Source organism: Halichoerus grypus, chromosome 3, assembly GCF_964656455.1.
Source record: "Halichoerus grypus chromosome 3, mHalGry1.hap1.1, whole genome shotgun sequence".
NCBI classification, from domain to species: Eukaryota; Metazoa; Chordata; class Mammalia; order Carnivora; family Phocidae; genus Halichoerus; species Halichoerus grypus.
This window is the reverse complement of record NC_135714.1, coordinates 120,102,842-120,119,218: the sequence shown is the minus strand read 5'-3', so window position 1 is coordinate 120,119,218 and position 16,377 is coordinate 120,102,842. Positions and strand designations below refer to the sequence as shown.

The following is a 16,377-nucleotide window of genomic DNA, read 5'->3' as shown; positions in this document are numbered from 1 at the left end:
ACCAGAAGAAATGTGCTTCACGGGGTGGTGTGGGGGTTAGAGCTGGGCTTTGGGTAAGTGAACAGAAGTGGGAATAGCAGCCGGAGGCAGCAAGACCATGAACAGTTAACAGGAAGGGCATTGACATTAGAAAGAGGAGGCCGCCTTTGAGGGATGCCCGGGAAAGGAGGGCCAGGCTGGTTGTGCGGAAGTCCCAGATGCAGAGATTGCTGAAGCCATGGCTTCTTAGCTGGGCACCCCTGCGCTCTCTGGTCAGCGCACCTTCAGGTACCAGGTGTGTCCTGTGGACCCTGAGAATATGCCTGAAGAAAGCACGCTGTTCTTAGACTCGAAAGCTCTGCCTAAGGCTGTGTTGACAAACAGGAGTTCCCCAAATCTACAGAGCACCCCAAGAAAGAATCTGAGACTCAGTGTCAGGGTTGGGAAGGAGACTCAAGAGATAACTGTGGGGGGCGCCTGGGTGGCTCAGTCGTTAAGCGTCTGCCTTCGGCTCAGGTCATGATCCCAGGGTCCTGGGTTTGAGCTCCGCATCGGACTCCCTGCTCCGCAGGAAGCCTGCTTCTCCCTCTCCCACTCCCCCTGCTTGTGTTCCCTCTTTCGCTGTGTCTCTCTCTGTCAAATAAATAAATAAAATCTTTAAAAAAATAAAAAAGAGATAACTGTGGAACCCAAGATAAAAACTTCAGTTATGGACTCTTTTGATTCTTCTGAACACTTTTAATTGGTTTTAAATCACTTGAACAAACATTTATTGAGGCATCAGTATGTGCCAGACACTCTGCCAGACTCTTTAGTCTTTTGAAAAGCCAATTTCCAGGGGGTTTTCTGCAGATAAAAGGAAAGATGCAGTCCTCTCCCAAGGAGCTCATAAACTTGTCAAACCACTAAGCCTACACAGGACACTAATGTAACATTGTGTGTCAACTATACTCAAGTTAAAAAAAAAAACAATAAAAAAATAAAAAGTTAAATTTGGAGGAAAAACGTGGAAAGGCTGCCACCTTGAGGCACGTTTGATGGAAAATGTAGTTCAAGGCCCCTTTACCCTAGTTTCTCTTGAACTCTCTAAATGAGTCTTTTGATCCTTTTTGGATGTCGGGGTCCTTGGTCCCCACATGATGGAGTATGGGAGCTTATCAAGGAACAGGCTTGTATTTTCCTGATGGTTGGGAGCACCATGAAAGTACCTGGACCCACATTCAAGCCTGGTTCCAGAGTAATTTGAAAGCTTTAGCTAGGAGGAAATGCTCTGGGCAACCTTTATCCATAGCTCAGGTGAAGAGGACCCCTCCCAGGGGCGGATCACCAACACCGTCCCACCCACAGAGGGCTGCTGGGCATCCCTTCCCGCTCCATAGTTGCAGCCTCTCTGATCTCAGCCTCGCCTGCCTCCCTCTGACAGCCTGCACTCCGACCTCACCCACCCCTGCAGCCAGGAATGCAGTACCAAAGCCCTGATGAACTCTGACCCGCTTCCTTCATTTTCCAGAGGCTGCAGTGCAGAAACCTGGCTTTGGCTCTGCTCCCCACCTCTCCCTCTTCCTCTCTTGCCTATCCCACTCCTCTCTCTTTTAGTTTATTAGCTGTGATTCCCAGTAAACAATTGTGATAGAGACATTTGGGCTTTGCTCCTTTCTAAGTGAGAGCAAAACTGAAGTACCACACACACGACGGATTCCCCCCTCACACAACTCCTGGGCAAGGGGGAAAGATCTGTTTCGCAAGTGCTTTTTAAAAAAAAAAAAGAAAGAAAGAAAGTGCTTTTTTTCTGTTGCGGTATTTATACGTTACTGTCGTGAAATACTCAGACAGTACAATAGGGAATAAAGTAAAAGTAAAGTCCTGCTTTTCATGCCTCTCCCATTGCTCCCATCTACGCATCCAGAGCTAACTATAAATGTCGGGGGAGGGGTGTCCTTCTGGGCTTTTCTATTACCGGTTTTATCTTTGTGGTCTTCCTAGAATGGGTGCATATATCTATCAGAATCAATATGACTTCATGAATAAGAGGCTGCCTTGTTTCCAAGGACAAACAGGAAGCTTTTTGTTGTTTCCAGATCTCTATTCTCCTTACCATAGCGATTCCTACTCATAATTTTTCTAAAGCTATTTTCAGATGTGCACAATAAGACCACACGTTTGTAGCTTGAATACTGTGACTATGATATTTAAGTAATTTCAGTCACCAAGAGGCAGGGGGTGAGTGGGACACCACACTAGGAATTCAGAAACTCCCAATGTCATCATGCTTCTGCTCTGAGTAACTGGTTGGACGACCTTGTGAGAGCCACTCAGCCTCTGGGCTTTCTCACCCTCACCTAGGAAACAAGATGGTCAGATTGCTTAAATTACAGAGCCTTTTCAGGTTAACATTCTATTTAATTTTTTTAAACTTAATTTTTTTAAGTTCTCGTGAGTGTGTGTGTGAAAGGGAAGAACATAGGAGTACAGGCAGGGATGTTGGGGGGAGGATCCCTTTCTTCGCCTGCCTCCAGGAATCGAACTGAACCTTTCACACCAGATGTAAGCAGCAGAGGTGGTCCACGTGGAGTTAGTGGGGTGGTCGGGCGGAGATCTGTGTAGAACAACGGGAAGACAAGGAGCCCTGAGACCAGACCAGCACCCTGGGAGACGCACACGGGTTGACCGAAAGCCTTTTTCCAAACATCAGGCAGGGCCCTTTTCTTCCTGGTCTTTGCTCTGAGATTGCATCCCCAGTAATCCTCCTGTGCTTTCCTTTTTCAGGCAGAGCATCTCACCAGCTGCTACTGGGGCGGGAGCAGCAATGCGCTGGACCGGCACGACCCCAGCCTGCCTTACCTTGAACAGTATCGCATTGACTTTGAGCAGTTCAAGGGGATGTTTGCTCTCCTCTTTCCCTGGGCCTGTGGAACTCACTCGGAAGTGCTGGCCTCCCGCTTGTTTCAGTTATTAGATGAAAATGGAGACTCTCTGATAAACTTCCGAGAGTTTGTCTCTGGGCTAAGTAAGCATGTGCAGTTATTGCATGGCTTTGGAGGGGCTGATGGGGCAGTAACACCTGCCCCGCTCATGGTGGTCCTCAGTGCTGCCCTCAGGGCCCCAGCCCTGCACTGCCTCCAAAGATTGGGTTTAGAGGGCAGAGGAGCACATTTTAAAGTTTGCAAACTGCCGGTGACATTTGTTTTTAGTGAATGGATATACTATATGATTAAAGCATTGCCTTCTACATTGGTTAGTTCTCAGCCCTAGTTAAAATACCTTATCAGAGAATTTGCAAGACAGTAAAATGCCAACATAAACACTGAAACCACAGACTATGATACCTTACAAGAGAAAAAGAAATATTTGGGTGGATTGATTTTCTTTGACAAAAACTGTATTTAATAAAATTTTATAAAGAAATATAAAAACATTTCATAATGTTTTTAATAAAGGGCTGAAGAAACAACAACAGTTCTGCAGTCTAAGTGAAGGTCTTTTCTCTCCATTTTGCTTGGAGAAAGGACCGTCCATCGTGAGCAAGAACACCCACATCTAACAAGGAGCACGCGGTTTCTGCCTGTCGGCCTCACTGACCGTGATTCTGTGTTAGCAGGACTGCCCTATGTTCTTTTGAACTCTTGTTCCGTTTATAATTGAGTAGAAAAGCTATAGGGACGTAGAGCTTGGCCCGCCAGATACGAGGTTGTGGTCATAGCAGGCATTATGTCAGGCTGCCAGAATGAGAGAAGAAGGAAAAAAAAAGTTGATTCTAATTGTGCCACTCTGTGGCCTTGGCCGTGACATGTACTTTAAAACAACATGCCCGAGGAAAGATGAAGAGGTCAGGCAAAGAGCCAACGATGAGTCCAAAAAGTGCTCTAAATCTTTAAGAATAATGACTAGTAAAGCTTTGTGAAAAACCAAAATTAAAAAAAAATGACTAGAAGGCATAAAGGCCAGAGGAAGCTGATGGTTTTTAAAAAGGCAAAGGGGTATAAATGAGATGCTCTTAGGAAGGAAAAAATTATTTGTACAAAGCACTCATGTATGTGTTTAAAGGGGGTGGGGGACATGGAAGAACTAGCCTTTTTTTTTTTTTTTTTTTTAAGATTTTATTTGAGAACGAGAGAGAGAGCACGAGTAAGGGGGGAGAGGGAGAATCAGGCTCCCCACTGAGCAGGGAGCCCACCCGGGGGCTCGATCCCTGGACCCTGAGATCATGACCTGAGCTGAAGGCAGCCACTTAATTGACTGAGCCACCCAGGCGTCCCCAGAACTAGCCTTTTTTTTTTTTTAATTTTTTTATTGTTATGTTAATCCCCATACATTACATCATTAGTTTTAGATATAGTGTTCCATGATTCATTGTTTGTGCATAACACCCAGTGCTCCATGCAGAACGTGCCCTCCTCAATACCCATCACCAGGCTAACCCATCCCCCAACCCCCTCCCCTCTAGAACCCTCAGTTTGTTTTTCAGAGTCCATTGTCTCTCATGGTTCTTCTCCCCCTCCGATTTCCCCCCCTTCATTCTTCCCCTCCTGCTACATTCTTCTTCTTCTTTTTTTCTTTCTTAACATATATTGCATTATTTGTTTCAGAGGTACAGATCTGAGATTCAGCAGTCTTGCACAATTCACAGCGCTTACCAGAACACATACCCTCCCCAGTGTCCATCACCCAGTCACCCCATCCCTCCCACCCCACCCCCCACTCCAGCAACCCTCAGTTTGTTTCCTGAGATTAAGAATTCCTCATATCAGTGAGGTCATATGATACATGTCTTTCTCTGTTTGACTTATTTCGCTCAGCATAATACCCTCCAGTTCCATCCACGTCGTTGCAAATGGCACAGAACTAGCCTTTTTTAAGTGCAGACGCTGTTCAGATGCTTTAGAATTTGTACTTGATCACTAAATCCAAACAGTAGCCTTTTGAGGGGATAATGATAACTACCATTTACACAGCATTTACTCTGCTCCAGGCACTGCCCTAATGCTTTACGTACATTTGATCTGCCTAAGGCGCACAACTACAAAGTTAGAGTTTGAACCCAGGCATTCCAGGGGCACGGTTTGTGCTGTTACTCTTATGCTTTATTACCCACCTGCTTACTATTATCATCCCCATTTTCAGTTAAAGAGATGAAAGCTTTGAAAGTTAAATAACTTGCTGGGACGTTAGTTTTTAGCGAGTCAATACTTAATCTCTTACTGAACTGGACTGCACAGTTAGTACCTGCTGGGCCCGGGATTCAGACAAGGGCTGTCTGTCTTGATTGCTCACCCTTTTCTCACGAGTCTATGCTGATGACAGCAAGCAGGACAGTTTTTAGGGAAGGAGGAGCCATCAACTTTTAATACACAAGTAACACATGAGTACCTTCCACTTTTTAAAAAAAGTGAAGCAGTCCAAACAGGGCTAAAGACCCCTTTGACCCTCTTCTAATCTTTTCTGCCCCAAGGTAACTACTTATTACCAGATTGGTGGCTATCAAAAGGAGATTTTAAAAAAATTATCTTTTGACATGGATAAGGAGGAGGAAAAAGAGACCAGTTCTGCATGTAGAAAGTGATAGAAATAAATATAAGTATTTAATTTACTTAAGTTCAGTGACTCCAGTAAGAAAATACTCTTTAAAATCTTCAAGAAAGGAAAGAAGCTTGCAGTCCGGGATAGTGAAAACACTGGAAAAGAGTATTTAGGCTTCTCAAAACGCAATCAAGTTCTTGAGCAAAGTAAGCCTTGCCCTAGATACTGAGAGAATGCTCAGAGCTGATGTTAGTTATGTGGGTCAATTATAGTCATGGAGACAGAAAAGAGAAATTCTGTTCAGGCTTTAAACACTAAAAAAAGAATTCTGGAAAAGATGGATCAGTAATTTTTTTCGGGGGGGGATCAGTAATTTTAATGTCAGTCCCCTGAAAGTTCCCTCTAGAAATTCATAAACAGGTGGTCTATAAGGAATTAGAAATGGATTACTATCAGAAGCCACGAATGAGCTGTATCTCCTTTTCCAGTCGTGTTGCTGAAAGGCAGTCTCTAAATATGTCATAGATGTCATGATGCGGCTGGTCATTTGACAGCTAAAACTCTATAAATGGAAAAGGTAGGAGTATATAGAAGTTGGTGATTGGGTGACTGGCTGAACACTGCCTCCCAGGTGGGATGGTTAATGAATGAGTTTCAACAGAGTTCTCTAGTACCTTGGGCTTGATATTTAATCTCTGATCATTTCTTCATTTGCAAATGAATTACTGTCAGGATTAAATGAAATACTTCTAGTAGAGTTCCTGGAACGATGCCTGACTTAAAAAGGGTTAGTTATTATTGTTACTATAATTACTCTTCATCCCCCTCTACTGGACTCAGCAACTGAAGTCATAGAAAAAGAGGAGGCCAAATTAAAACTGGAAAAGAAAAAAACAAAACAAAACCCAATATTGCTCATCAAATTTTCCAACTAAAGTCTAACTCTGGTATTTTGAGTATTAGGGATATGAAAGAATGAGTTCCTATGTGAAGCTGACTCAGTAAAGGCCAATCCTAACAGTTTTATAACTGGAAAAAAAAAAAAGAGGAAGAGAGAAAAGAGGCCTACTCACCAGATGTGTGGGCTACATGAAGCTGAGAAAGACAGCCAAAATGTTGGATGACAAAAATGAGATTTGAAAAAAAAATTCCCCATGAAGAAATGATTGGCAAAACAAATTGGTAAGGATAAACCAGAAATCCTAAATTTTAAGAAATGATTATGAGAAGAAAAAAGTGGGGGACACCTGGCTGGCTCAGTCAGTGGAGTGTGTAACTCTTGGTCTTGGGGTTGTGAGTTTGAACTGCATGTTGGGTGTAGAGATTACTTAAAAATAAAAAATCTTTAAAAAAAAACAACCTAGTTAGGGTTTTTACATATGGTATAGTGGGTTCAGGCATGGGATCTAGAGTTAGACAAATCTAAATCCAAATCCTGGGCTTGCCACTTATTAGCCTATGACCTTGAACACAGTACTTACCATCAATAAGCTCAGCTTTCCTCATCTGTAAAATTCGGATAATATTTATGTCCATCTCATAGAATTATTGTGAGAGAAAAATGAACTACGCATGTTAAGTAGATAGCATGGGACTTAACACAGAGCAAATAATTAATAAATGTCTGTCATTATTTTCATGATAAGTATTAGTTGGTGTGCAAACATCTTGGGGTTTAGTTAACCACGTGGTCAATACGAAACTCCACAGTGAAAGAGTATAAAAAATTGAATGCAGATTCAGGCTGTCTTAGTAGTGGAGTCAAGAGTATCTCCACTATTCTCTGAAGTGGACAAGAGGCTTCTGGAACTCTCTGCAGGGAGATATTGATTGACAAGGTGACACGTAAGGTGGATGTGCATAAAAGTAGGGAAGGGTATACAAACTATGTCACATGAGAAAGTGGAAAATAGATAAACTTGCCTTGAAAAGATAAGCTTGAGGGAGACAGGTGTGTTATCCTCAAAATCTGAAGGGTCGTTGTATTGAGGCAACAGACCTATTCTGTTTGGCTTTAAAGAGTAGAATAAGGGGAGGAAAAGCAGTTCTAAACCTTTTTGTGAGTCATGGACTCTTGGAGATATAATAAGGACTATGGACATTTTCTCCCCCACAAAAGGACATACGCACATAGAGACAAAATTGTACATTTTAGGGGCTTCCTGGACTTTCTGAAGTTGAGATTGCAGGTTAAGGATCCTAAGACTAAAACAAAAATTGCAGAAGAACTTTCAATTAATTTAAAGAATACATTGGTGGAATGGAATGTCTCTGGTGGTGACGAGCTCCCTGTCCCTGCGAGTGTCCCAGTAGGTGCTAGACTCTCCTGTCTTTTGTGGAGGAGGGGAGATGCCTACATTCAGGGGGACATTGGACAAGACAACCCCTGATGTTCCTGCTAACCCAAATTCTGTGATTCCTCTTTTCCCAAAGCTGATTAATCGTCAAGTAGGTGCTCTGAGGCAAGATATTTACAGAGGATTTTCTGATTCCTGAAATACATATGGTCTTTAAAGGAAGAAGTAACAAGGTTCTTTTGATTGAAGTGATGGTGATATAGTGGGTAGATGAGGATGAATTAAACTGAAGAAACATTTAGGAGACCCCAAAAACAACTAAAAGGGATTTTTACAATGAGTAATTGGAAGCAATCTCAAACATATTTTGAGATTATTTCTGAATTCCATTAGAGTGTTGAGACCCAGTCATATGATTTTTTCTTAATAACAACACCTTTATTATGTGCCAGGCGCTATTCTAAGCGTTTTATACATGTTAGCATGTTTAATCCACACATTACTTTGATCCTGATGTCAAGACCACTGGTAGAATCTTCTATTTATCATCCGACCTTATATAGGGGAAACTGAGGTACAGAGAGGTTAACTCTCTGAAGGGCATATAGTAAGTACAAAGGATTTGAAACCCGGCATCCTGGTTCCAGAGCTCTTAGCCCAAATATGTGCTGGCCAGACCTGTTACCCAGTGTCTTGATTTCAATTTGCAAAAAGTAGACTTTTCAAGGGAATGCTAAGCCCAGAGGGGTCAGTAGCACACACAATACCTTCACATTGGTACTTATGTGATTCTAGGTGCTGCGTGCCACGGGGACCTCACAGAGAAACTCAAACTCCTGTACAAAATGCACGTCTTGCCCGGTAAGTGAGCGACACAGAGGAGCTCATGTATCTCTACCAGGACCTGGTTTGAAATCTCTCTTTTTGTGATATTTAGAATCACTCACTGGTCACTAAGGATGAATGGAATAGTAATTACCTACATAGGTTCCTGAATCCGTATGTGCTTGATCTGTGGTCATTTTCCTGTCTGAGGTAGGAGTGGTAATAGAAAAGAGCAGACTTCTGCAAGAGAGTGAATAGCATTTGGTAACTCATGGGATATAAGGGTTGTGAAAGAGAAGAGAGGGTAGGAACCTGAGATTTTGAGATTAGAAGGAGTCGTTTTAACACAGGAACAAGTGGGAAAGATGGAGAGGTTTTGAGCTCAGGTTTTAAAAAGGTTGCCCTGTAGCTTGGATGTAGCTAGCAAATACTTAAAAAAAAATGAGGGATTAGCATTAAGGATAGAGCTAGGGTAGAACTATAGATTTGAGAATTATCTTTAATGCGTACAGTTTCCTAAAATTTGGTTTGTGAAGCAGCATTTCACAGAATTTAGGAGAATCTTAAAAAAAGGAAGATGTAAAGGGACACCGTGGTGTGAGGTTGTTAAAAAGGAAGATGGAGTGAAAAATGGAGTGAGCTCCCCGCCCCCCGTAAGGCGTTCAGGGCCCCCAGTGATGTCCCCCACTCCACCTTTGTAACTTCAGCTTCTCACCCTCCCCCTTGTCACTTCTTTAACAACTAAAGCACACTTTCACTGAGTCACCACTCTGCCAATATGAGAATTACCTCTCCTCCTCTCTCTAGAGCCATCCTCTGATCAAGACGAGCCAGATTCTGCTTTTGAAGCAACTCAATACTTCTTTGAAGATATCACCCCAGAATGTACACACGGTAAGTGACTTTCCTCGCCAGGGGTACTGTATTTCTTTTCTACAGAGCCCTCTGTCATTGGAAGAAGTTGCCTCCAAAGCTAGTCAATCAGAAGTATACCAATCCAGTAGCCTAATATGTTACTTTCTTTTCACATTTCTGAAGTCGGGCAACCAACTCCTGGGGAGTGGGTACTTGGCCCACTGAAGGGACCATGTACACCATGTCCCCCTGGCTTAGGGAAAACATGGCCCAAAGAGCTATGTATTTTACTCCACTCTGCCTGCTATAGTCAGCCTCATTAAGGACATCATCCTGTTATTATGCTGCTATCCAGAATCAGGACATTTCTGCCAGAAAGAGTTCTCTTATTTCTGTCTTAGCTCTGTAACAGCCATCCAGATGCAAACCTCAGCCCGTGGGCCAAATGTGGCCCACGGTCTGTTTGCACAACCTGTGAACTAAGAATGGTTTTTACATTTTTAAATGGTTTCTAGAAATCAGAAGTAGAATAATAATTCATGATAGGGGAAGATTACATGAAATTTAAACTTCAGTGCCTAGAAATAAAGTTTTAAAGCTGTTCATTTATATTGCCTCTGGCTACCTTCATGCTACAGGGGTAAGATTGAGTAGTTGAGATGGAGACAGTATGGCCTGCAAAGCCGAAAATACTTACTCTCCGGCCCTTTACAAAAAAAAAATGTGCTCACTTCTGCTTTATGTAGTTGTTAGATCTACATAGATGTGATTCAACTCATTGTATACATCTCCAAATTTATATATTGTCATGTCCTGTTTGTCTTGTATGAAGCTAAGCAGAGTCGCTCAGCTTGCTGCTGCAGTGAGTTATTTACCTTCTCATTCATCATCAGTGAAGCTTCATGACTTCACCCAAGTCCAAAAGTAAATGTGGTTGCTCCTGGGTCCTTTTGCCTCTTAAATTTTCCATTCCAAAATAAGCAGAGTTTAGACCAGCTTTTTATTATTATTATTATTGGAGTATAATTAACATACAGTGTCATATTAGTTTCAGCCGTACAACGTGATTTATTCTGTACATTACTCAGTGCTCATCACGGTAAGTGTAGTCACCATTTATTATCAAACTATGTTATTATGATTGAGTAGAAAGGGGTGAACCGGATCCAGTCTTATTATTGGCAATACGAGTTGAGGGTAGGATCTGTGGACAGAATGCTACTCTGCTGCTCTGTATATTGTTACCCAGGTGACCTCAGGTAGGTCCTGGTATTTCTGAGTCTCAATTTCCTTCTGTGGAAAATGGAGATGGTAGTTGTCCTCTTGGGTGTAGATTGGATTTAATGAGATAATGTAGGAAGGCTTTTAGCATAGTGTCTTCGCATGTCCTGTGATATTCTTAGCTTTGTTAGCAATAGTATTTTGGCTGCAAGACGTGAGCACTATCTTTCTTAGTAAACACTCATTTCAGAAAAGGATCCACTTGTTTCAGAATGCTTCAGCAATGCTCACATGCCAGTAGCATTTAATAATCATCAAAGTTGCTTTTTAAAAAATGTTTTTCTGGGGCACCTGGGTGGCTCAGTCGTTAAGCGTCTGCCTTCGGCTCAGGTCATGATCCTAGGGTCCTGGGATCGAGCCCCGCATCGGGCTCCCTGCTGTGCGGGAAGCCTGCTTCTCCCTCTCCCACTCCCCCTGCTTGTGTTCCCTCTCTCGCTGTGTCTCTCTCTGTCAAATAAATAAAATCTTTAAAAAAATAAATAAAAATAAATAAAAAATGTTTTTCTAACTCCAAAATCATTATTGCTTTGTGTTGAAATTCTAAAAATATAATATATAAAATAAGCTAAAGATAACCTTAAAATTTTATAATACAAAGATAACAGTATCTTGAAATATTTTCTGTCATTTTTATTCATATAACATGTATGTCTATGTATAAACCTGGGATCAAACTGCCTATTATAGTTGTGTAGACTACTTTTTTCATTTAAAGTCCAGTGAGCATATTACTATGTCATGAAACAGTCTCTGGAAACATGGTTTTTAAATGGCTGTATTATATCTATTGCACAAACTTACCATATATTAAATATTTTTTAATATCTACTGGTTTCCTAAATCACTTTCAACATTAAGAGGAGAAGAACTTCTTGGTGACATATAGTGCATTGTTCTCGCTCTGTCTTAAAAGCTGCTGAGATTAACCTGATGCTAAATTCAGTGAAGGTCCCATATCTGGCAAACCAGCCATCTTTTGGATGATTGAAGAAGTGCTGGAATGCATTCTGAGAGCTGACAAATGGAATGGGAATGGGGGTTATACATACCTCTCCTTTTTGAAGTCCTTATGTGCCCTGTGATGTTCCGTTTTAAGAAGAAAAAGGAAAACAGTTATCAGTGGTTTCCTTGAAAGTCCTATCTTTGAAATGCCAGATTATGAATGTAAGGAATTTTGTAGGATTTTTTGGTTTCCCTTTTATCAACATCGATTTTTATTTCTTTTTTAAAAAGTTCTTGATCTTTTGCAGGGCCTGACAGAAAACCAGGCTCGTGTATATAAAGTTAAGATGATGAGGTAACAGAGAGGGTAGGGAAATCGACATTCATTGGGCCATCACCACCATTTTTTAAGTACGGAAGACTACATGACATCGTTCCTTTAAGTCCTAATTCTACACTGAACCCCACTTGTGAAAAATAATTCTGGGGGAAACCATTACCGAGAAATAGGGCTATCGGATAAAATAGGGAACACCTAGTAAAAGCTAAGTTTGAGATAAATAAAAAAATCATTTGTTTAGCATGAGTATATTCCATGTGCTATTTAAGGCTCACTTCTACTAAAGCATTATTGGTTATTTATTTCAAATTCAAATTTAACTCTGTGTACTGGGTTTTGGTTTTGGTTTTGTTTTGTTTGTTTTGCTGAATAAGGCAACCTGACCTAGAGGCTTTTCTGTTTTCTACTACAAATGCTGAATCTGTGGGTTTGTTGTATAACCTTGTAATCTTTTTCTTCTCTTTCTTGGCAGTGGTTGGGTTGGATAGCAGAAGGAAGCACGGTGCAGATGACGGCTTTGTTACAGTGAGTCTCCAACCCGACAGAGGTAAGGATGCTCTCCTCCACGTGTTTACCTTACTGCGGGTTGGACACTTGTTTCTTGACCTTTGAATACTTATTTCTTGACACTTGGGTTTTAGGGAAGAGGGCAAATTCTCAAGAAAATCGTAATTATCTGAGACTCTGGACTCCAGAAAATAAATCTAAATCAAAGAACGCAAAGGATTTACCCAAATTGAATCAGGTAAGTGTTTAACATTTCAGTTCATTCATTTCGAACCTTGAAGCTCTGTTTTCCAGTCACAGAAAAATGTAGCGTTAAGTCCCCCTCAAAGAGAATGGTAACTCGGCATTTTAATTGGGATCTGTTTGGATCTATTTTGTGCATGTTTTTGTGCATCAAAAATAGGCTCAGTCATGAGAAGGTGACCCCCGCAGAGAAAATGTGAATCACAAAATATTCAGTTTTGAGAGTACAAGCATTCTCATTTCAGTTATTAAAAATACCGTCAGATACTCAAAAGACAAGCTCATGCTGTTGGCAAATTTCTGTGCTCGGCTATAAAGATAGCTATTAACACATTTTGTCCTTAAAACGCTGAAATGTCTGAGGCAGATGAAACAGTACAAATAATTGTAACGCAGGATGCCAGTGCTGAGTCGCCTATCAGGAGAGCAGATGAACCCTGTGGGGGGGGTCCGGGGACACCAGCACACGTGTCCTGGGAGGGGGCACTGGAGCCTCACCGGGGGCAGCACACCAAAGTGTGGAGATGTGAAATGGGATGAGGTCTGGGATTTCCTTACGGTGCTCGAACAGAGGATAAGAGAGTTAGTGGAGCAACTGTCTGACAGTCATTCTTGACCTCAGGTGACAGGTACATGAAGGTTTATTATTTCATTCTTTCTACGTTTATGGATGTTGGAAAAATTTCAAATTAAAAAGAATGGAAACATGAGTAAAGAGACTTTAAACAACACGTCAATTCATCTGACATCTAGGACTTTTCAAGGGTCTTTCAGGAACCCTATTTTTTTTTTTAAGATTTTATTTATTTTATTTGACAGAGAGGGAGAAACAGAGAGAGAGCATGAGCAGGGGGAGCGGCAGCGGCAGAGGGAGAAGCAGGCTCACCGCTGAGCAGGGAGCCTGACTCGGGGCTCGATCCCAGGACCCTGGGATCACGACCCAAGCCGAAGGCAGACGTTTAACGACTGAGCCACCCAGGCACCCCCTAATATCAAATAGCTTTCCGGCCCGCTTCAGTCCTGCCTCTGTGCTTCCCATGAAATGGTCACATCCTTTGTGTTTTCCCGAATCGCTTTTCAGGGGCAGTTTATTGAGCTGTGTAAGACAATGTACAACATGTTCAGCGAAGACCCCAATGAGCAGGAGCTGTACCACGCCACGGCCGCAGTGACCAGCCTCCTGCTGGAGATTGGGGAAGTCGGCAAGCTCTTTGTCACCCAGCCTGCAAAGGAGGGCGGGAGCGGGGGCGGCATCCCAGGCATGCTCTTCCCCAAGAAAGGGCCCAGCCAGCCTTACGTGGTGGAGTCTGTTGAGCCCCTGCCGGCCAGCTTGACCGGGGAGGGTGAGGAGCACTCCCTGGGAGGGCAGATGGAGGACATTAAGCTGGAGGACTCCTCTCCCCGGGACAACGGGGCTTGCTCCTCCATGCTGATTTCCGACGATGACACCAAGGACGACAGCTCCATGTCCTCGTACTCGGTGCTGAGCGCCGGCTCCCACGAGGAGGACAAGCTGCACTGCGAGGACATTGGGGAGGACACAGTCCTGGTGCGCAGCGGTCAGGGCACGGGGGCACTGCGCCGGAGCACCAGCCTGGACCAGGACTGGGCCATCACCTTCGAGCAGTTCCTGGCCTCCCTCCTGACTGAGCCGGCCCTGGTGAAGTACTTTGACAAGCCCGTGTGCATGATGGCCAGGATCACCAGTGCAAAAAACATCCGGATGATGGGCAAGCCCCTCACCTCGGTCAGTGACTATGAGATCTCCGCCATGTCAGGCTGACACCTGCGCCTTCGTTGGGGACGGGTTGGGGAGGGAAGGGAAGGGTTTTGGTTTTGGTGTTGTTTTTGTTTTTTTAAATGTTCTGTGTTGGGGTTCCTTTCTCCCTTTTAAATTAAATATTTATTAGGACCCGGCTTGAAGCCTAGTGTTTTCATAATATAATACAATGAAAACTGTTGGAGAAATATTTAAACACCTCGATGTAGGTACAGTACGCTGTCTTGGGGGGAGGGGGATTTCCCAGAATACAGTTTATTCAATGAATTCCAAAAAAAAAAAAAAAGATGAATCTGTCCGTGATATGTGTGTATTTTAACTTCTTAATCTTGCTGTTGAGCTGTATACATGGTTTAAAAACAGTGCTGTTTAATGCTAAATAAGGCCACAGCCATTTGTATTTGGGCTTTCTAAATGATACTAGACCCATAAGGAAAATGAAATGCCACGAACACAAGAATGTTCCCAAAAGGAAAAGAAACTGTCAGCTGAGGCAAATCCTATACCATCTTAGGGGGCATTCAAAATATTTTTTAAGATTTGAAATACATTTCATAAAAGTCCTCTATTCAAAAATCCTATTCAACAGATGTTTCCTTTCAAGGAGGAAACATCTGAGGTTCTAAACAATTATGAACGTGTAAATGATTTTTACATATGCCAGAATAACACTTCTATTTGATCAATCCAGACCAATACCAGATTGATTTTGCATTAGAAAACTGTTCTGATTATTTAAGTCAGCTGACCAGAATTCAGGGAAAATGAACAGTCTTTTGTTACAGAGAATCTGAAAATGGCAACAAAGAAGACAGAAGGCTCTGGATTTTTTTTTTCCCCCTCTGGAAAGAGTAAAAGTACTGATGCTTCTGATACTGGATCTTCAGCTTCTTGTTACTCATTGCAAATAAAGCAAAAACTAAAACAAACTTTACCATTTCTATACTCTACATAGATTCAAGAAATTATGCCACGTATTGCCTATGATCATCTTTCCAGTTAAATCAATGTAAAGTAGAGATCATGTAAACTTAAAAAAACAATCTGCAAGATAACGTACCTGAATGTTTTAAAGCAGAACTTGTCACTTTATTAAAAGAATAGTATGCTCTATCTATTTCCTGAATGGATGTGGAAAAGAAGACTAGCGCACCTGCACTTTGGATTCTTGCTTTTTTTAAAATTTTATTACTATTCCAGTTTTGCCTTTTACAGATGTTGAAGGTTTTCTCTCCTGTTGAATCATCATCATGGTCACATTTTCTTTGCTTATTCAGAGTGTTCGTTTCAACACATTCCTTTATGATGCATTGTGTTTTTATGTTAACTCTTGCTGCTGTTTTTTATTTTGTTTACAGAATGATTTTTAAACTGTCCAATGAAGTAGTGTTAACCTCAAGTAGGACAAATGTGAACAAATAAAATACATCAAATATTCAGATGTGGCTTTTATCTCAGTGCTTGAGTTCCTACCTAAGGCAATAACGTGACTCTTTTGACAACTTTGGGGGGGGATTCTATTTGGACAACCATTTGACTAAGTAAACCAGCGCTTACAGGCAAATATTTTGAGATAAATACAATATGTAGTGATGTGCGTGCGAATGGGTGTGTTTAAAATAAGAGAATGCTTATCACTTATCTAATTATTATTATTATTTTTTAAGATTTTATTTATTTATTTGACAGAGAGAGACACAGCGAGAGAGGGAACACAAGCAGTGGGAGTGGGAGAGGGAGAAGCAGACTCCCCGCTGAGCAGGGAGCCCGATGCAGGGCTCGATCCCAGGACCCTGGGACCATGACCTGAG

At 42.1% G+C, this 16,377-nt stretch overlaps 1 protein-coding gene across 2 annotated transcripts in view; it reads left to right on the top strand.

Moving 5' to 3' along the window:
- TBC1D9 (TBC1 domain family member 9) overlaps positions 1-16,005 on the top strand; it is a 117,745-nt gene extending 101,740 nt beyond the window's left edge. Inside the window, exons 16-21 of one of the 2 annotated variants that reach the window (XM_036078930.2) lie at positions 2,746-2,986; positions 8,589-8,654; positions 9,426-9,512; positions 12,509-12,583; positions 12,678-12,781; positions 13,868-16,005. In XM_036078930.2, coding sequence (XP_035934823.1) covers positions 2,746-2,986; positions 8,589-8,654; positions 9,426-9,512; positions 12,509-12,583; positions 12,678-12,781; positions 13,868-14,569 — 1,275 coding nt within the window. In that variant the 3' untranslated portion in view covers positions 14,570-16,005. Of the gene's footprint in view, positions 1-2,745; positions 2,987-8,588; positions 8,655-9,425; positions 9,513-12,508; positions 12,584-12,677; positions 12,782-13,605; positions 13,805-13,867 lie in introns of those variants that run through there. The other variant, XM_078069255.1, reaches the window with a different exon arrangement.
- Positions 16,006-16,377: the final 372 nt, after the last annotated feature.